Raw genomic sequence first — 21357 nt, forward strand, 5'->3', positions numbered from 1 at the left:
TACCTGACCCAGGATTGCCTCTGTAGGATTGATGGGGTCGGCTTAACAAATGACACAGTGCAAATAGGCCTTTCTGAAATACAAGCCTTTCAACCTCCCCACTGCCCTTAGAGAACTTACAGCAAGGCCTCGGAGGTCACCAGGGGTCGCGGTTCTGTGTTTCCTTGAGAAGAGCCAGTGTGTGTGTGTGTGTGTGTGTGTGTGTGTGTGTGTGTGTGTGTGTGTGTGTGTGTGTGTGTGTGGGGTACTGCAAGCATCTGAACTCCTTTTGATCCATGTTATTGACTGCTGATTCTCTCTCCGCTCACTCACTCACTCACTCACTCTCTCTACGGGGGAGGTAGCCAGCCTACACAGCCATGTTATGACAGGCGACAACTCCATGAAAAATAAATGCCCAACCTCTCTCTTCCTGAGCAGGGTCAGAGGTTAGCAGTAGCGGGGGAGCTCCATTTTTCCAGCCGGTGACACTAATTGCAGGGGTTAGAAAAACGTGTGTAAGGTGGATTTTTGATGTTTGAATAAAAGCTATATTTATTTATGTTCAGCCCTACCGTGTTGTTGACCACGTTGGGTGTGGAGCTGTGCAGATTGTCATCGTGAACGGTCCTCACCCTCTTTGTGTCTCTGATCAAGCCTTTCGATTCGTCTTCCCTCGCCTATTCATATAATAAGCAGTGGGGTGTACAAATATTTCTTGCTGAGCTATATTCCCTGGAACAGTGTGCACTGCAAAGTAAACCACTATTATTACGAATAATCAATAGGCACTCTGGGGTCCTGAGTGTGGCGTGTGAGGTGAAGCACTGCCATCTGGTGGTCAGCAGACAATAGTGCTGTTTGTAAAGTTTGGTACCTCTCACTGTCTTTATTGGTTGATGTGGACACACACAGACACATAGACACAGACGCACACAGAGACACACACACACATGCATGCGCAGACACACACACACGCACGCTAAGACACACACTGAGACACACGCATGCATACACACACAGAGACACACACACACACAGAGAGCTAGCAGATTTTCATTTCCTCCATTGCTTCTCTCCCAGGCCAGTATTGGAAACAAGGAACCCAGCAGAGCAGCTTAGTTAAAGGACTAAATGAGGCTTCCCGCTGATCCGCAGGCACAGATTGATCCATCCGTGTTCATCTGTCACAGCACATTCAACCCTCCTCTCCAAACAGGAACACAAAGCAACACAATCAAAACCGTGCTACAGTAAAAACGGACTGAGTGTGTGTTCACTCTCCAGGATATAAGGCATAGGGTGTAGACCGTTGCAGTCATTGTGAGGACTCATTTGTGTTTTGGTTATAGTCCCCCCCCCCCCCCACCATATTTTACTTTGAAGTGTAAAATCAGTAATGGTGTGTATTTTCATTTTGGATGTAGCCTGCGTCTTCTATTGGTTTACATTTGTTTGGTTGTTTAACTATTCATTTGCATAATGCAATCATCTGGAACAGGCAAAGACCAAATGGAGTGGGTTCTGTTTCATTAAGTGGCTTTGCTATTCATGTTATCAGTCGACTGTGATGAGTACAGATGATCAGCGGGAGCCTTTTAATCGGAGTGTGGACGCAGCTGTAGCACGCAGCATTTACCTGTGTTTCTTTGCAATGTCAGAGCACCAACACAGCCCTTGTGTGGAACCACTCGTATACATATAAACATGAACGCCGCATTGGCCTTTGGATTATTGGCGTGAACGTCGCCACCGTATCAGAGAGGCCAAGAATGTCTGCGTTTTCTAAAAAAGCACCGATGTTCTCACTTCTTAACCAATTTCAAAGTGTCGTTTTTATACAAGGCTTCTCTCAGCCTCTCAAATATGGCGGCGATCACGTATGATCCAATACTCAAGCTCCCTGTATGTACTGCGGTGTCCCTGACTGTGGCCTGCACAGAGCAGCAGACCCCGAATTAGTGCACTGCATCACCTGTGTTTGTCCTACGACCAGGACACTAGGTGGGGTTATGTCACAACGCTCTGTTTGAACACCATTATTTATGAACCTTTTTGATTGGTCCTTTAACAAAACGGATCATTGCAACCATTTGTACCGTCTAAAAGCCACTCGGCCTGAATACCTCTCCACGCTCGAAGGGGCAAATGGAGACATGTTCCCCGCCCAGCAAAGCTCCCTGGGCCCATTGGCATTCTGTGGGCTGCCCGCACTGTGATTCCCTGACACTTTGAGGCTGTGCTCAGTGAGGAGGCGCTGCAGTTGGCTGCTCCTTCAAGAGGGCAAGGAGGAGGCAATTAGGCTGCAGCTCATCTGTATTCACTTCCTGTGAGGCTAAAGCCAACCCTTTTTCAATATGTCTCTGCTTTTAAGTGTGTGTGTTTGTGTGTGTGTGTGTGTGTGTTTGTGTCTGCCCGCGTGCTTGTGTGTGTGTCCTGGAATGGCCCGTCCTGCTGGATCAAGAGGGGCCATATGGAATGAGGGGGTGGTGGCACTGAGAGCCCACCACCCAACACTGTATGGAAGATGTGTTTGAGTGGTCATGCTTCGACGCACAAATGCACACACAGGGCGATGGGCCTGTGATCGAGGTCTGCAGGGCAAGAATAAAGGAAGACAATCAAAAGCAATGGCTTAAATGGCTCTCGAATTGACTATTGTTTTGAGCCCATCTGTGTATGTGTGCGCTCCTTAGCAAGTGGTTGCATATTTCCTTGTAGTGGCCATAGCATGGCATAGCATAGCATAGCATAGCATGGCTATAGAATTCTATAATACAGGTGTGTTGAAACCCAAATGGTTGGTGGCTCCCCTGTTGGCACATCTGTCCATTTGGCAGTGTGTGTGTTGCTCCCCGCTCCTCTGCTGGCTGTGTGAGTGTGTGTGAGCCGACTGCTAATGTTCTGCCCCGGGCTCCCCCAGCTCCCCTCCGTGAGGATGGACATTGATCACGTCTTCGCCCCCACTCAAAGTTTCCTTGCAGTGCTTTCCGTCTCTCGCGCGCTCTCTCTCGCCCTCTCTTACTTTTTCCCTCTCTCTCTCTTGCTGTCTGCGTCTCTTGCTCGCTCTCTCTCGCCCTCTCTTACTTTTTCTCTCTCTCTCTTGCCGTCGGTGTCTCTCGCTCTCCCCCTCCATCGCTGAGCTGAACAGTCCTCCGGCCCCTCGTTGTGAGGACGTACAGCCCCGATCAGTTTGCTGAGAGCTGTGTTAGTTGGCAGCAGCTCCCCGTGCACAGCTGTGCTTGGCTGTCTCGGCAGAGTGCCGCGAGTACATGCTCCAGACAAAAGCCCTGCAGCGGGGCGCCTCCCTGTCTCTGTGGGGGGCGCGTGACGCGGGGGGCATATCGACGCCATTCGTGGTTCGACCCCAGGTTGAAATGATGCAACAGGCGTTTGTAGTATGCAAGTGAGCATTTACTATTCACACACTCACACTCACACACACCGGTACAGACTACAGTGATTTCGAAGCACCACCCACCCCTGCTATTAACTTTAATGACAATTGATTTGTGCCGTAGAAGTTTCCAAGAAGGTAGAACACACAATCCCCCTCTTGGGACTGTGCTGTGTTTTCAGTACAGGGGGGTCTCTCCGTCTCTGTCTCTCGCTGCTTGCATTTGTAAAGACCCTGTTTCCAAGATGACCTATACTGTTGGTGAAATTGGATTACTGTAGCTCATTTGTCATTTGTTTCCTTCTAGGCATCCGTTTTTAGCTGGTTGTATAAGGGAGTATTGTACCCAATTAAAAGGCCTGGCAAATGAAATGGCTTCATCTCCATCTCTCTCTCTTGGTGACTCTCTCTCTCTCTCGCTCTCGCGGTCTGTCTCTCTCTCGCTCTCGCGGTCTCTCTCTCTCGCTCTCGCAGTCTCTCTCCCTGGCTGTCTCTCTCTCTCTCTCTCTCTGGCTAACTGCACAGTCTAAGCCTGGTACCCCTGGGTGCTGGTGTCTTGTGCAGGGCTAGGGCTCTGGGGCTCTGGTTACAACCCGTCCCCTTGCACACCGGCCTGCCTGGGACGTGGTTGCCAGGCGATGGTTGTCAACAGCTGCCTCTCTGCCAGACAGGGTGCCAGAGGATGCTGCTGATGCTGAGCCACACATTTGTCACACTATTTACCGTCTGTTTTGGAATAATAAACAAGCTTTTTTTTTTTTTTATTCCTGTCACGGTTTGCCATCGCAAATGAATCATCCCAAGAGGATATTATTCTTTTCCCTGTCTTCGCCAAATCAATGGGGAGCCCTTTATTTTTTATTTTATCGGTTTCCTTATATTTGATTTATAACATTTCCCCGATTTTTATGTGATGTCTTTATGATGCAAGGGCAGTGCAAGCCACTCTAATTCCTTCTCATTTCACATACATATTTAGTTCGCTGTGTGTCATCCATTGAGAAGAAAGAGGAAAAACTGGGTACACTCATATTGGTAAGGTCACCTCTTCCCTGCTCATTATCCCCTTCCTCTTTCACTCCGTTCCATTATGTACTGATTTTCCTTTTTATGCTCCCGAGACGCGCTTGTTTCCGATGCCACACACCATCTGTCCGCTCTTGGCCCGCGTGGTGAAGAGCGCCTTTACCTACTGACTGCTTGTTTTCCCACAGCCTCATTAGAGAGGGGAGCCGCGGCAGTTGAAAGAGACGCTACAGAGGAACGCATCGATTCCACCGGAGAAGGGAACATAAGGAGGGGGAGGGGGGGGATGGAGGAGAGAAAAGGAGGAGGGGATGGAGCAGGGAGGGGAGGGAGAGGAGAGGAGGAGGGGATGGAGCTGGGAGGGAGAGGAGAGGAGAGGAGGAGGGGATGGAGCAGGGAGGGGAGGGAGAGGAGAGGAGGAGGGGATGGAGCTGGGAGGGAGAGGAGAGGAGGTTGTGGTGTAGGTGAAGCAGAGAATTTATTATTATTTATTTATTTAGAAAATTGGGTTTGAAGGGGTTGTTGGAGATTGGGTGAGACAGTGGCAGAGAGGGGGGGGGAAAGAGAGAGGGAGGGTAAAGGAAGCAGAGAGGGAAGGAGAACGGGTGAAGAATGGCATGATAATGAGCCCTACCTCTGACACATCCTCCTGTTTCTATGGAGACCAAGGAGCCAATCACGTGGCACGGTGAAGGACCGTACTATCCGGGGTGGAATAAGAGGGTGGAGTGGCGACGTGGTTTCCCCAGCCCGTCCGTCTTAATGAGACGAGAGTATGATCCGTCCCCCCGGTGGCCCTGCCCCGGGCTGCAGGCTCCTTTGTTGTTCCAGCTAGCCCTCCTCCCTGTCCCTTCCCTCTCCCACGTATCACCACCCCACGGCTCAGCAGGTGTCCACACACGGGCTGAGCATCAGCCGCACACCGGCAGCACCCTACAGCTCCTCCGCTCTGAGCCGCACGAGCACACTTGCGAGGCTACACGCACATGTATACACACATATATACACACACATATATACACACACACGCATACACACCCATATACAGACACACATAGACGGATAAATACACACACACACTTACACTGACGGATACACACACGCACGCACGCATGCACACACAGACGGATGCACACACACACACACACACACACACACACACACACACACACACACACACACACGGATAGACGGATACACCCCCCCTCCCGTTGGCTGCTTGGGCGCTCCTTGTTACATCACGTGCACTGGCTCCCCGGCTGCCTGTGTTTGTGACTGGGAGCGAAAGAGAGGGAGCACAGTGAGGAAGAGGGAGAGAGAGCGAGAGCGTGTGTGCACGGCGTGTGTGAATGTGACTGAGCCTCCCGACACCGTCCCGTCGTCGCGACATCCCCTGACCAGTACTCCTCCAGGATGGACAAGCCCAGCGTGTGGCGCGCCGTGGTGAGCACCACGGACCCCCGGAGGGCACGGGACCCCGGGTGTCAGCCCCCCAGACCCAGCTCCGCCATGGCGTACCGGCTCTACGACATGTGAGTAGCGCGCTCTGGGCGGCGGAGCCTGGGTGCGGGGGTTGGGGGGGGGGTCCGGACCGAGCTACCTCGGTCCCCTCCCCTGGGTGGCAGATGGCAGTATGGGGGGCTTGGGGGGGGGGGGGGGATTGCAGTGTCTCTATTGTTGAGTGGCGGTGCTGAGTCACCTATGGCTTTCAGACCCAGCACCTCTCTCTCTCTGCCCCCCTCCTTCTCTTCTTGGTAAACAGCCGCTGTCCGGCCCCTGTCCTGCAGGGGGGAGGCTCCGGTTTCAAGGAGAAATCAGACGGGAACATTGAACTGTCCTTGTATAGTGTGGTGCGTCTGTTGTAAGGGAAATGACCACATGGGCATGTGAGTGTGTGTTGTGTTTTCCATGTCTGGGAAAAGTGACAAATTTGGAGGTGATGCAGTGCCAGCACAGATTTGGAACATGAGTACCTCCCAGCTATATGTGTGTGTGTGAGCGTGCGTGTATGCATTTGTGCGTTTTTTTATGTGTGTGTGTGTGTATGCATTTGTGTGTTTGTGCATGTATGCATTTGTGCAAATGTGTGTGTGTTTGTGGTTTTGTGTTGTGAGTGTGTGTCTATATATGTCTGCTTATATTGCATGTTCTCAGAGTGTGTCTGCAGTCAGGGTATATATGCGGCTGGACCAGGCTGTTATTTACGGTTAGCCGACTCTCAGCCCTAGTCCCACTGGCTCAGCCTCCCCGGCCATCTGAGACCCATGTGGCAGTTTGCAGGGGAGCAAGCTACATGGAAAAGTGCTCATTTTCTCTTCTCCCCCCCCCCCCCCCCCCCCCTGTTCTCTCGCTTTAGTTATTTTCGAGATTCTGTTATTTGAGTTTGTGCTGTTTGCTTCCGGTGTCTGCTGCAGACATCACATGGCACGACGTGTGGTCGCAGAGTCCTCGGAGAGCATCCAAGACACCTAAAGACGTCTCATTATCCGTCCACCTCCATGTTGTGTGTGTTCACCTCATTCACGCAAACATGTGACAAGATGCAAGATTTCGTTAATCCACGTTTCTCCAACGGGTAGATGTGTTATCCCGCAAAAAACGGGTGGCATTTAAGCGCCGACCTCCTTGAGACGGCGTGATCGACCGGTTCCGGGCCTCCCGGCGGTGTGGTTAAGCCCGTCTCACTGCTGGGCGACCGGGCCAAGCGGTGGCGTTATCAGCGTGATGCATCGCTCCACCTGATGGAGGTATCAGTCAGCTTAATGAGCGAGAGCCGAGACCTTCACGGCCCTCCGCCGAATCCTTCATAGGCAATCTGGTCTTGTCACTCAGGCCCGATAATGGACCGCTATCTTCCCTCCTTCTCTGTCTTCGGCGTGTTGGAGTGCGGGTCAAGCATGATTCTCCCCGCTTCCCTCACTAATCCCTCTGTTCTGGTTAGGTGGAAAAACACTGGAAAGCACTAGTCACGCCCGCACGAGATTGTGATTTTTTTTTTTCCCCATGGAACATTTCTTCATGATGACGAAAAATGAAATCTCTGTTTTGTTCTCGCTCCGTTTCAGTATCAGGGCCCTGTATCCCCTCTACCCCTCCTCCCCCACCCCCAAGCCTTCCTAGAAACTACCACTCAAGCCTGGAGTAGTCCCAACCAGTGCTAAAATAAAAGGAAGCGACTGCTAATGTGGAACACAGTCTTGTTGTTGTTGTTGTTGGTGATCTAGCATTCGGCAATATGAGTCTGCTTGAGTTGTGACTCATGCCAGGCGTTGCTGGGACACAGCGTTGCTGGAACCCTCCTCTTACAAGGAGGCCCTGTCTCACTCCTATAATGTATTTTCACCATCGCTTGTGGGGCTTCTGCTCTTCTTGATTATTATCATTGGAGGCACGCGCGCTGTAACAGCAGCACGTTGGTGGTCACGGGGGAGGGGGGGGGGGGGGGGGGGTCTTGCCTCATGACTCCCCCTCATGGCCCTGAGGGGCCTGCTGATGCACCAACAGAAAATACTTGACAAGTGTTTAGGTTGCTGAGGTACAGCCCACCCGATGTTGACGCTTTGTTTAACACTGTGCCTCGGTGTGTGTTGCCTCAATGTGTTTCTGGAGTATAATGGTGATTGTCACTCCTGTCACAACGCTGTAATTAGTAGCCAGGATAGGGCTTTTACTTTGACAGGGGCCATTTAGTTCACCGGTTTTCATTCAAACTGCTGGTGCAGTGGAATATGGAAACAAGCCGGACTGCACAAAGCTCCAGTGATGGGGATGTTTTAGTAATCCTGATAACCCTTTCATTTAACTATGGAGAGGAGCTACAACCACAGCCTTATTGTGGATGTAGAGGTGTACTCTGTGTCCTTCTCCTAGGTCTGTAGAAAGCTGGCTTTATCATATGTATGCCCTTTAAGGGACTCGATGCCTCACATCCTGAGGAGACTGTGTTCGGTAGAGCAGGCGATGCTCAAATGCCCGCCGCCCCCTCCGCCCTGTATTGGCTGGCGGTGAATGTAAATTAATTCTCATTGTACAGCGCCTGCCCCAGTGACGCAAGAGATGAGGAAAAACCAAGTGCGTCATGACTGGCTGTAAGAGGCTGACGGCACACTGCTGGGCGGGAGAGAGCACAGGTTCTGTGGACTCTGCTCACGCAGCGAGAGCCACACGGGCTGCCAGCCTGGCGTGGTCCCACACATGCCCAGGGCCCGTGGTGAGCAGTGGGACTACATGCCGGACACGTACACTGCCATGTGAATGACCGCTTGCTGTCACTTCGCATAACCTTAATGTACAGGGAGGCATGGAGTTCCATGACTGAAAGTCAGTCTCCACGCACAACAACCAAAACAATAACAGCAGTAGCAGGGTGTTGCTGGTATGGACGCAGCCCTGTCGTTGTAGGAGAGTAAACCAGTCCGATTCAGGGCGGTCTTGTCGCCATGGAAGGGCACTGTGTATGACCTTTCAATTAGCACACTGGGGGTTGGAGTGGGTTGAATTCATAATTTGAATCATCTTGGACCAAAGCAACACCCAGTGATTCACTGCCCATGCTGACAGACCCAGAAAACGACAGAACGGGGCCATGCCCTGTGCTTCACACCGAGGGGATATGACAAAGCAGGTGCGGGCGAGGGTTTCCGGAGGTCGTTGAGTCAGAGTCAGAGAATAAGGGAAACCGTTGTTTCGCGTGCCGACATTGGAGCTATGGCTGCTTCTGCAAGGGCAGCAAAAGATAAAAAATAAAAAGGCTGACCGAAGCCTGGCATTTGACCAACCAAACCCACTTTAGACCATCTGGGTATTTATAGACCGGGGACGCTAATGGAGCTAACGGCTAGCTTGTTTGTCATTGCCTGATGCTGCAGCTGTGAGCTGGAGCACTGAGGGGCCACACAGAGAGACCGGCAAGAGGACCGGGCGTCAGAGTCCTCTGTGGCACATCTCAGCGACGGGCGTAGCTCTCCTTGGGGGGGGATTGGGGGCACTGAATGGTGTTTGTGCATTGTGGGGTTTGAAGCAGCCCGTAATGAGGCCCTGGCGTTGCCAGCAGGGGCTGAGCGCAGAGAGGGGCGCAGGGTGCATGAGAAGAGGATTCAGCTGAAGGAGCTCTGGGGATGTGGGTCCAGGGTTATGACTAATGGTTACATAATAGCCACTGTGCCAAGACGTCAAAGGGCATGTGCATCACTGACACCAAGGTTGTGAACGTCGTGTTCTGGCTGGCAAACCTGCATCCTGAATGCATTCTGAGTGTTTGTCTTGTTGTTCGCATTTGGTTTCCGTTTGATTCACCCGTTATTTACTTTCATTTTGTTTGACTTCTTTAATTCTTGGGTGCCTTGGCATAATATATGCAGCTACTCCACAAATGACAGATTCAATCTAATCATAGCATACCACAGACTGGTGCATCCTATGTTGACAATAATAATATCAGCAAACTGTGAACCCAAGAGACGTGATTGTGATAATATTCCCTGATTATTTAATGATGTAACTATTTGGTCGTAAAAAGGTTTAAATCCTCCCTCAGGAAAGATGGTGCTCTATCGGTTCTGTTGGCCTCAGGATAGAGAAGGCCTTCAAGACAGTTTGCAGACCCAGAATACTAAAGGATCAAATTAAATGCCAGCTGCATAGCATCTTGGTTGGTTTAGATGTCCGTCCTCCTCTGAATCTCAAAAGACTTGAGCAGTGTAATACGTCTTCATCTTGACCTTCAGTTATAATTTTCCTTCTCCCTTAGATTCTCTGCCTCGCCATCCTGGCTTTGTCCTCGCGACCCACATGCTTGTGTTTCGGTCCATGCCTTGCCTCCACCTCTCTTCCGCATGGCCGCTCGCAGGCTAGGGGCCGAACAGCTGTACTCGACAATCTGTTTCAATCTGCAGGAGAATGTTCTACGCACGATAACCTTCATGTACCCTAATCTCTGAAACGACTATGCTGAAATATGGTATTGAGTCACACGTTCAAGCTTTTCACCGTCCACCTAGGATACCGTTGTTTCTCCTTATGTTCTCACTCGCCTGCCGTGAGATCCTTCTTGAGTGCTTTATATTGATCTTCCATACATCCATGGGCACTGGCAAGCAAGTGCAATACGGAGCCATTGGAGATAGAAATACGGATACGTCTAGGCTTTTAACCTAGATAAATAGCATTGTTGTGCTGCTTTGAAGCTGTGTAGTTAAAAACGGCAATGGGATTATTCAAGTTTATGATCTTGCACTAAAATTAACATACTGTATGATGTTCAAGTTCTTTATTGACTGACAGAAAAATAGACCAACAGTAATATATTTAATGCATTGCACACATTAAAACGTCCAGACCTATTGCCATCTATAAATGAATTGGCATTTATCTTTATTAGTATTTTTCTAAGTGATCTGTCACTGATCATTTGATCATGCTTGCAGTGGAAATGCAGGAAATACCACAATTGTCCACAAGGGGGTGGACTATTCTAAGACAACTTTACACACACCCGTCCTTCATACCAGAAACCATTCCCATCTCATTCTGTGTTACCAGCCTGGGTCTGTTTTTCATAACAGTCCTTTATCATAAATCGAAACGACAAATCATTCTCATTCTTGGTTGGTATTATAGTTCAGAGTTGATCTCCTCCTATTATTTTAAGTATGCAACGGGCTCTGTTCGCCAGGATCAATCTTTTACTCCCCTCTCATTCAGCTCTGTTTCTCTCCCAAGCCTCACTGCAAACCCTCTCGCCCCTCTATTGTAGTGGCGGTATGTCACTCAACCCCTCTGCTCAATCTCCCTTCTCCAGCCTCCCTCCCTGCCCCCGTCCTACCCCTCTTGCATGCTAATGTCAATCGCTCGCTCTCTCACGCTCTCCCTCACTCTCTCACGCTGCGTTTGAGTAGAGGAGGCCATTTCCTGCGTTTTATGTTTTTGTATTGACTTGGCTCATCTTCCTCTTGGAGCACAATGGATGGAATGCTTCTGCAGCTTAGAGGTGATGGACTTGGCGTGGTCACATAGTGCCTTGCATCCCCTCCCTCCTGTCTGTAAAGGGTCATTATCGGCCCGTATCATTGCACTCTGAGGTACCGGGAGGAGGGGGAGGATGTGGGGGGGGGGGGAGGCGGGGAGTCGAATCATCGGTCACTTTGTATGCGGCTATTTGTGTCCTTTATTCTGCCTGCTGGCTGATCTAACAGGCGTCTTTCTTTGTCTCCTTTTACAGGCCTTTGATGTACCGGAAAACAAAACCAAATGCGCTCATCGCCACTAGCCTTCTACCGCACCGCACCATAGAGATGGTTTATAGTCAAGATGTAATGAGTAGCTCTTATTGCCATGCACCTACCAGACATAGAAGCCCCATGCACCCCCACGCACATACACACTCACAGAGATGATGGATACACATTGATGATTGCTGTTATCAAGGTACATTTTACCTTGATAACGACCTTACAGTCATAAGGATGAATTGGATTGTGGAAGCCTATTGTTTTCCTCAGGCTAAGGATGGTCATCCTTAGCCTGGAGGCCATCCTGATCACGTGACCGCCCATTCTGTTTTGCCTAGCGGATCAGTCTGGACCTTTAGCCCCCCACATCAGTCATACGCTTTCAGTGGGCGGGAGCACTTTCCTTGACAAATTCCTTCAGCTAATCAGCTTAACAAAACATGTGACGCCATCATGGTGTGCTGTTCAGTGGATACACGGGATAAAGGCGACCAGCTCAAATGTATTTCTGCTGCTGTGAAATCCCACTAGCGCATACTCTTGTTCTCGTTTAATTGTTGTTAACTGCACTTACGGCGGTGTTTACTCTACTAATGTTCACGTTTCCGCTCAGTGCTTCGGGAGACACAATTACTGTTTTGCCAGCAAAAAAATCAACGACGCCACAGTCCCTGATTGGCTCTGTGATCTCATCAACTACTACAGTCACTGATAGGCCCTTTAATGTCATCAACTACCACACTCCCTGATTGGCTCTGTGATGTCATCAACCACCACACAGTCCCTGATTGGCTCTGTGATCTCATCAACTACTACAGTCACTGATAGGCCCTTTAATGTCATCAACTACCGCACTCCCTGATTGGCTCTGTGATGCAATCAACCACCACACAGTCCCTGATTGGCCCTGTGATGTCATCAACTACTGCAGTTTGGTAGGCCCTGTCATCTCATCAACTACCACACAGTCCCAGATTGGCCCTTTGATGTCATCAACTACCAAACCTACCCTGATTGGCCCTTTATTGAAATCAACTACGACACAGTCCCTGATTAGCCCTGTAATATCATGAACTATGACATAGTCCCTGATAGGCCTTGTAATGTCATCAACTACGACACAGTCCCAGATTGGCTCCGTTATGCCATCAACTACGACACAGTCCCAGATTGGTTCTGTTATGTCATCAACTACGACACAGTCCCAGATTGGCTCTGTTATGTCATCAACTACGACACAGTCCCAGATTGGTTCTGTTATGTCATCAACTACGACACAGTCCCAGATTGGCTCTGTTATGTCATCAACTACGACACAGTCCCAGATTGGCTCTGTTATGTCATCAACTACGACACAGTCCCAGATTGGCTCTGTTATGTCATCAACTACGACACAGTCCCAGATTGGCTCTGTTATGTCATCAACTACGACACAGTCCCAGATTGGCTCTGTTATGTCATCAACTACGACACAGTCCCTGATTGCAATTAGATAGTCATTTCAGGAGATCGATGTGGGCGGCTACAGGTCCAGACTGATCTGAAACAGGACGTGAGGTCACTTGATCAGGTTGCTCTCCAGGCTAGGACAAACTATCGAGATATTTCAAACAATGCTGACCACTTTCAAAACTTTCCCATGACCAGTTTGTTTCTTTTTCTGTTTCTGTTGCTAGCTAAGCTATGCTGTTTGTTAAGCAAAACAAATTGCTATTTAGTGAACATCGGTCAACATACAATTAGCAAGCAGTCCACACAGAATACAATTATCAGTGGCACAGATGATTATGTATCCCATGTTGGGATTTCACCTCGATTAGGCCATATCCTGGGGTGCTTTGTGTGTATTTGTTTTGGCTCTGTTTTCCAATAATTGCTGTTATCTGTACACCAGGTACCGGCTGAGATAATTATGCATTTTGTTCCCTGATTTACTCTTTGGTGTTTTCGCTCAGCATGCCCCCGCCCACAGTCTCCAGGGGCAGGTTCACATCAATTAGTTCAGGCGGATTTCAGTGGCTCAAGGTTATGGATATTTGGGGTAATGGAAGAGGAAGCCGTCATTTCTGAGCACACATTAGATGACTTACTTACCCTTTGTAACCCCTGGTTTCTTCTATATCACGGTCTCAACAGTTATCTTCATTTTAAATACTTTGCTGGGCAGTAACTCTTCCCTAAAAGCCAATTTATGGTAATTCACAAAATTAATTGGTTAGCACTGGGGCGGACAGTGGCGAATCAATAAGTAACTGACATTTCTAAATGTTATCCTAATGGGAAGCTATTTTTCAGCTGCTGGATGTAAGCAGAGTTGAATCATTTGCAGACAAAGCGTTTGTCAGTTTGAGGCCTGTTTCGTGAGCTGCGTTTAAACCAGCCGGGTTTTGTCCCGGGAACGCCCTTTAGATTAATTAATTCTTTATTTTGACACAATAGCGTTTGTGTCTTTGTGGCTTGTGCCTTGTTAAAATTTCCTATAATCTCAAATTGGGTGCAGAGGAAGACTTTCATGTTTATGAGGCACCGAGTCCGCTGGTCAGCAAAGAATTAGCGCACACACACACACACACACACACACACACACACACACACACACACACACACACACACACACACACACACACACACACACACACACACACACACACACACACACACAGAGTTAACAATTAATGTTATTCCTTCTTCATTAAGGCAGCTGTTTGTTGTGTGTGTGAATTGATGGAAGGCTGAATACTAATGAGAGGCCCTTCCACAGCCGCTTCCATGGTGGCTGCTAGTGGGACCGGGTGCCATCTCAGACACGCACAGACAACTCACACAGAGCTTCACTGTGTCGCAAACATCCCCATTCCCTCCCTCCCCCTGCTGCCTCACCCTCAGTGGGGAAAGGGAGACACAGGAGCAAAGCGTGTGCGCCATCTCAGGTCTCACTGCTACGCGGTGGATCTGCAGTTCAGGTCAACGCACCGCACCACATGATGATATGCGTGCGTATCTGTTTGATCAGGGTGCTATACGCTGGTTTGCTCATGAATATGAATAACTATTTCACCCGGCCCTCCCTCACCCCTTCGTGCATATTCATATATATTTTCCGTCTATCGTTTGGCTTCTTTACTATGAAAGAAGATCAATCCTGCTAAAGCAGTGGGCTTCTCAGGTAATATTCTCTAGCGTTTCCTTTTAGCCTAACAGTCATGGTGTTGAAAATGTAGACTTTATCAAACCGGGTTCTGAATCAATTGCCAGCATGGCTCTGTATTTACTTTGAGCACAGCATCCTTGTGAACGCATGTGGTCATGCAGTACACCAGCCCCTCCCCCTTAAAGGCCTGGCCTATCAGAGTCTCTGCTGCAAGGCTCCCACTTGAAGCTTCAGTAGTACCGTAGTGTTGTTGCCCAGCAACCAGAATCGGCACATTTCTGGGAGGTCCTGTGTGGATGGCAGCAGCTGAGAGAGACACACAGAAATATACAGACCGAGGGAGGCAGAGGAGAGAGAGAGAGGGAGAGAGAGAGGGGAGAACAAGAAGGAGAGGAATACAGGGAGGAGAGAGAGTGAGCCATGTGAATGGGGTTCGGAGGAGAGATTGTTTGAGAACCCAACCAGAGAAGGAAGGAGGATGCTAAGCTGCCAGCACTGCTAACACAACCTCAAGAAATTCTGTCGCTGATCTCTGCAAAAAGTTTCTGATCTTAGCTGAGGTTGACGAGGAGAAGGACGAGTCATACCTGGTGACGGTCCTTTTCTTAGACTGAGTCACTTCAAACAGCTGGACAGCTGGAAACCGGCATGCATCTTTTTCACCTTTTTTACCTTCCTGCACCTTTTCTACCTTCCTGCACATAGTCATCTCCATGAGCGGATAGAGTGCAGATGCAGGCTGCAAGCGGTGACGTCTGGAGGATTCCAAACTGCCGCTCTGTGTTGAGGGACAGACAGCGGGGGACAGACTGACTAGCTGACCTGGATAGCAGCCCCGAGGAGCCCAGCCACCACCAGCAGCAGCGGCTGCAGCTCCCCGGCCGCCCGCCAAACCGACAGGTTATTTTGAGAAGGTGCGTCCTCCTGACCGCTGCCTCGTCCGCCATCAAACCACAAAGCGGGTCACCAGCTGCGACTCTGGTCAGGCCGCTGCCCCCCCCCCCCCCCCCCCCCCCCCCTCTCACAGGCCGGCCCTTTCCGAGACGGGTCCAGGAAGGGATGTGGCGGTGGTTCTGGGCGGGTTAGAAGCCCTGCAGGCTCGGATCCCTGGGGGGGTCGAGTGCTGGTGGAGGGGAGGCAGACTGCTGACCCGCGTATCGCTGGAATCTGAGGCTGCCACAGGGGGTGCGACGGATTGGCGCGAGGGGACGCCTGTGTGAGAGTTTGTGCACGAGCAGGACTGTGTTTGGGTGTAAGATGCCACCTCCTTAACCATGGCCCCGCCAGCCCTGCCCCGTGCTCTGCTGCGCTGCTGCTGCTGCTGCTGCTGCTGCCGTCCAGCTTGTTGAAGAAGGGGCCTTGTTCCGGCAGACAATGTGGAAGTTTAAGGCGTTCTGTTTGGATTACTGGCACGTGCTGTGTCTGCACCCTCACAACAACTTTTTCAAGAGGTACGTGGACACAAGCTGTATTTAGAGCGCTGCTGTTTTTGAATATGTCAGCGTTTTGATATCGGCGTTGCTTTGTAGTGACTGATTCATGTTCTGCGCAGTGAGTTGCGAGCTTCAGACTAAATGAATTAAGTGTCAAAGAAAAAGTCGAGAATGAAGTTAAGTAGAGATTGTCCAAACCGTATACACAGTCATGTTTTTGATGCTGTTGCTGAGGCACGGACGCCGAGTGAATCAATATGGATTTAGTCCACATGAATCAGATGCAGCGTGTGTTTTTTTTATCTCTTCCTACATGGAAGTCTTCACTTGGCGTGGAGAACATACTTGTTTGTTTCTCTTGTCGAGGACTGAAGGCTGGTTGTTAACTGAATAGGATGAGCTGGCAGTGGCTGAATTAATTCCTGCCTGACCTCCGGAGACCCCTTGCTGCTCACCTTTCACCCAGTGCATAATCGGCACTTAATTATTCAGCCTTCTTACACCTTGCTCGTCGGCACAGATGCATGCATCTCCATCAAGCTGTGATCTTTTATCGTTTAGAGTGAATGACACCTCCCATCGTACCGTTTAATGCCTGGGCTTGTTTTTCAGAGTACCTGCCGTTTTCCAAGTGGCTGTTTTCTTAGTATTCAAGAATTCAATTATTTAAGGTAACGCTTGGTTATCGCTGGAAGGCAAATTCTGGTTTCACAGCGGTAAAGACAATGTGCCAATCAAACAAGGAGAGTAAAGATTACGATACGAAATGACAACACAATTTGAACACCGAGAATATGCATGTCTGTATGCAGCTAATGTACCCGTGAATTCATTAAAAGCATCATTCTTCTTTGTTCCACATGAGGTATCTGTCATGTATCTGAGAAGGAAGCCTGGCTCTGTCTAATTCACACTCCCTCCTCCACTCCTCTGGTGCTCCATTGACACTCTGTAAAACCAATCTCCTGTCTGTAACGGCTTGTCACGACACTGATATTAAGCACTCCGCTTCTCTATGACAAACACTCTGGCTCTTGCGCTTCTGTGGGGGCACACACAGAGCTCTACGGGCACTGACAGATTGCAGGGGTATTAGTTGTAAAACAGCACAAAACCCCACTGTAGAGAGATATAGGGAGGGATGACGGGTGGGGGGGGGGGGAGTGTGTTTGAAACAGACTGTACCTCTTATGGAGTTACTGAGCTATATCCGTTTTCCTTCTCTAAATGAATGTCACTTCGTTAGGCCAACAAGGTACACCTGAGCTGGCCTGCCCAGTCGTTAACCAAGAATAACTTTAACCCTCAAATTCACATAACATTCGATTATTGATTTGAAAACTAAAATCCTCAGTTTGATGCCCAGTTAAGTAACTAAAAGACTGCTCTGTTGAATCGAAGTGGACGGTGTTGCTTTCACGTTTATTCTAATCATATTCACACACACAGACACACGCACACGTAAACACCTTTTGGAATCATTAATATTCCAAATGTGAGAACCATAGTCCTCCCTCCATTAATATTGCAGGACCCATGTTAACCGCACCCACCCAACATATCTCTGTGTCTCTGGGAAACCCCCCCGTTGGAGGTGCAACCTCCTTTCCAGATAGGATTTCAACCACCTTTAAGCTGATTTGGAACATTCTCTTACCACAGGGATTTCCAGAGACCAGTTCAACAGTTCTGCAGACTAGCTCTCCTAGCAAGAACTCTTCCGCAGTACTGTCATTTAAATGAGTCCTAATAAATAGCAGAAAGCACAGGATAACAAGAGAGTGCATGACTCTGTGGTTCTCCACATTATAGAGCCCCCAACATTCATAATAAAGGAAATCTTCATGGTCTAAAAACTCCCCGGGATCTCATTACTCTTGTGGTCCTGATGATCAGTGGGTCGGCAGGAACATGGCCGCCATAGGGTGGTACACTGTGTGATGCATGCTGGCCCTCTAGGGCAAACCTAGTCAGGTTGTGTTCCAGCATTGAGGAGTGTGTTGTTACGCCATGGCCAGTGTACTAACTCAAAACAGCCTCTCCTCACTGCTGAACTGACACTGACCCACTCCCCCCTTCCCCCCCGCTGGGCCTTCCCATTGAGAGCTGTGTAATTCTTGGATTTGGGCCCAGTTATTACCATATATGTGTGTGTGTGTGTGTGTGTGTGTGTCTACACACACACACACACACACACACACACACACACACACACACACACACACACACACACACACACACACACACACACACACACACACACACACAGCCCCTAAGGATACACATTAAACACAGATGAGGGTCCAGCCCATCGCCATTGGTGATCACATCAATACCAGATGAGCAAAAAAAAAGAGAAACAAAAGCAAAATGAGTGTCATGGAGGAGGAAAGGAGAAGTCCAGTGTGGGGGGAGAGGCTTTTGTTAAGCAGGGAGATGAATTACTGGGACTATACATACAGTGCCCGCTACCTTACTTGGTCATTAGACAGCTAGCTAGACTAGCAGCAACTTTCTTGCTAGCTCAACACATCATAGGGTCCAGGGAAAACATCTCGCCGACCAGAAGTTGCCCCAGCCGCAGAAGAATGAACATCTCTGTGGGATTTTTCCATGGAAATTGAAGGATGTGGGCTGTAATTTGTGGCCAAAGAGGGAGTGTGTGCAGACTGTTCTTCTTTGGGCTGTTTTAAGGGGGGGGGGGGGGGAAAGCGGTGTAAGGGAGGGGGGGGGGGGTGTTGCCAGAGTTTTGTAGCCCGGTTCTGTTGAGTCGTTGTTGTTGTTTTTTTATACTTCAGTGCCATGCACACTTTTTTTTGAACATGTCCCATGTTCCACTGATGTCACGACGGCCTGAGATGTGATGTGGAAGTACTGCATAACCAGCCGGACGATAAGGTAGGACACCCGTCTGGGCCGGGCTGTGGGCATGTGGACCGGGAGCAGTGGTTGTGTTTGGGAGCAGCCGAGCAGCAGGCAGCAGTCTTCGCAGATATTTCTGCACGTCTGTCCGAGTGAAGAACATTCCTATGTATATAGCCAGGGCTTCTGGTTTCCTCTCCAAACCCATGGAAACATATTATCATTGGCACACTGGGATTTAACAGGCAACAGCAGAACGTTTCCAAAGTCTCTCCACGCTACCAATGTTTCATTTGCAGCTTGACTTACTGGAGATATGTACGTGCAAAAGATTACCTTAATTTTTGTTATCTAAACGTCAAAAGCCTAGTGCTGGAACAACAAATGAATAAGCTGATTGAATGAATTTTGACAATCTATTTGTTTTATGCTTTGTCAAATACCAAACATATGACACTTTAAAAATGCAAATATTTGGTTGTTTCTCTCTGTTTCAGATCATTATTAAATTAATTAATAATTCAAGCTTATGCTCAGACAAGTTGTGATGAGCGGTTGCAGAGATGTTGATGTTGTAGATGACATGGTTGATTAAAATGATTAAGATGCAACATAATGCAACATAAGTTGTACCTCTAGTCTGGCCTTAACACTCCTAAATGTTTTATTATGATGGCAGGAGAAGGATGACCTCTGCAATAAGAAGTGTGTGTTCTGATCTGTGTCCGTACACAGACCCACACACACACTCTCAATGTTTCCACTCTTAGTTTTCCACCCTTAACATTTGAATTATTTTATTTCAATCCCTAACTCTGCGTCTGTTCAATCTTATTGGTCTGTTCTTTCCATTTTAACTATGTTCTGTGTCCATGAGTCATGGAAATGACGAGTCACGTGCACGAGTGAAGACACTCATCCCACTCTAGCCTCTACAAACCTACAAATCAGGCTTTGCAGATACCAGCCTTTAACGCAACTCTGGTTCCAAACCATGACCTTTTTTAACCTTGAACCTCTGAAACGTGAACTTTTTCAACGTGACGTAACGTTCACTGAAACCCTTGGTCAGAGCCGCTCAAGGTCAACCCACACCCCAACAGCGCACCCATCGATAAGATGGGCACGAGGTCAGCTGTGGTGCGGTAGGTTTCACGCAGACATGCCCTAGTGTAGGCTGACACTTCAGACACAGACACCCGAGATGCTTTTTTCTGTGTCAGGCGAGTGCAGTTAGGGCCGGCCGAGAACACAAAGAAGAGAAAGAGAGGGAGCATTATTTATTTAATGTCTCTCGCCCCGGTGCCACCGATGTCACCATAGCCATGATCCTTTTACATGGTGCATATCCACTGGACAGGACAGAGCTCCACCGACCGACTGTGAACGCTTGGTACCGATCTAGGCAGGCTTGAGTTTGTGGAGCTTGTTATTTTGACGCTCGCGGGATATGAAAACAAAGGTTCTCTGCTTCATCGTCTCCACCGGAGCCTGGAGGATCTAACGGGGGGGGGGGGGTGAGAGACAGCGAAACTGGGGGCGGCGGTGGTGGTGCTGGTGGTGTTTTGGCCAAAGCCAGACACCTCCCCAGCTGTTTTAACAGGCTTCTGGACGTGAACACCGCGTGGGAGAAGTGACCCCCAGTCGGTCGGGCGACCAAAGTAAGAGGTGTTTTTTCTGAGTATAATGGGTTGGTGAGAAGGGATTGTAATGGAAAGCAGGAATCTGTCAGGCGGGGCCTCAGAGCCACAGTGCGGTCAGTGAGGGAACGTTCCCCGGGGTGGAAAAGCTGAGGCGCGTCTCGGATAAAAGATATTCTAGATGCATTCTGGTAAAAAAGGGAAAGATAAAAATACAATCCAAAAAGCTCTGGTTACGGTGGTGTCTGAGAGTGGGCCGGGGAGTGACGGGGGTCCTGTGTTTGAACTGTCCTTCGGCGGCACCCCGGTTGGGAATTCAAGGCCGTTGTTTCCTGTCAACTATGTAATTGTCTGCTGTGGTGCGCCACAGAGGGTAGGACTTGCATCAGAGGCTGCCTCATGGCTTCAGCAGACTTTGTAGCTCACCTGGGTTGGTGGTTTATTATTTGTGCTGCATATTCTATTGAACCTCTATTAATTAAAATATTCATAAAAAACGTCAATCGTTTTTGTTGTATGTCCTGTATTCTCTAAGGTAATATACACTGATCTATTTGTCGATGATCCAGTTTTTATTCTGCGTTTCCTGCGTGCACCTTTCTGCTTCTCCATGCTATTTAGAGAACAAACTGTTTTCCCC

General features: G+C 49.1%; 1 protein-coding gene across 3 annotated transcripts in view; it reads left to right on the top strand.

Annotated features, from left to right (window-relative positions):
- Positions 1 to 21357, top strand: part of LOC130384775 (IQ motif and SEC7 domain-containing protein 1-like) — an 82198-nt gene that overhangs the window by 24418 nt on the left and 36423 nt on the right. For 2 of the 3 annotated variants that reach the window (XM_056593107.1, XM_056593142.1), the window contains exon 4: positions 5815 to 5934. The exons of the other annotated variant lie outside the window; for it this stretch is intronic. In XM_056593107.1, the coding sequence (XP_056449082.1) occupies positions 5815 to 5934 (120 nt within the window). The remainder of the gene's footprint in view (positions 1 to 5814; positions 5935 to 21357) is intronic. 3 annotated transcript variants of the gene reach the window in all.

This window comes from Gadus chalcogrammus, chromosome 1 (genome assembly GCF_026213295.1).
Source record: "Gadus chalcogrammus isolate NIFS_2021 chromosome 1, NIFS_Gcha_1.0, whole genome shotgun sequence".
NCBI classification, from domain to species: Eukaryota; Metazoa; Chordata; class Actinopteri; order Gadiformes; family Gadidae; genus Gadus; species Gadus chalcogrammus.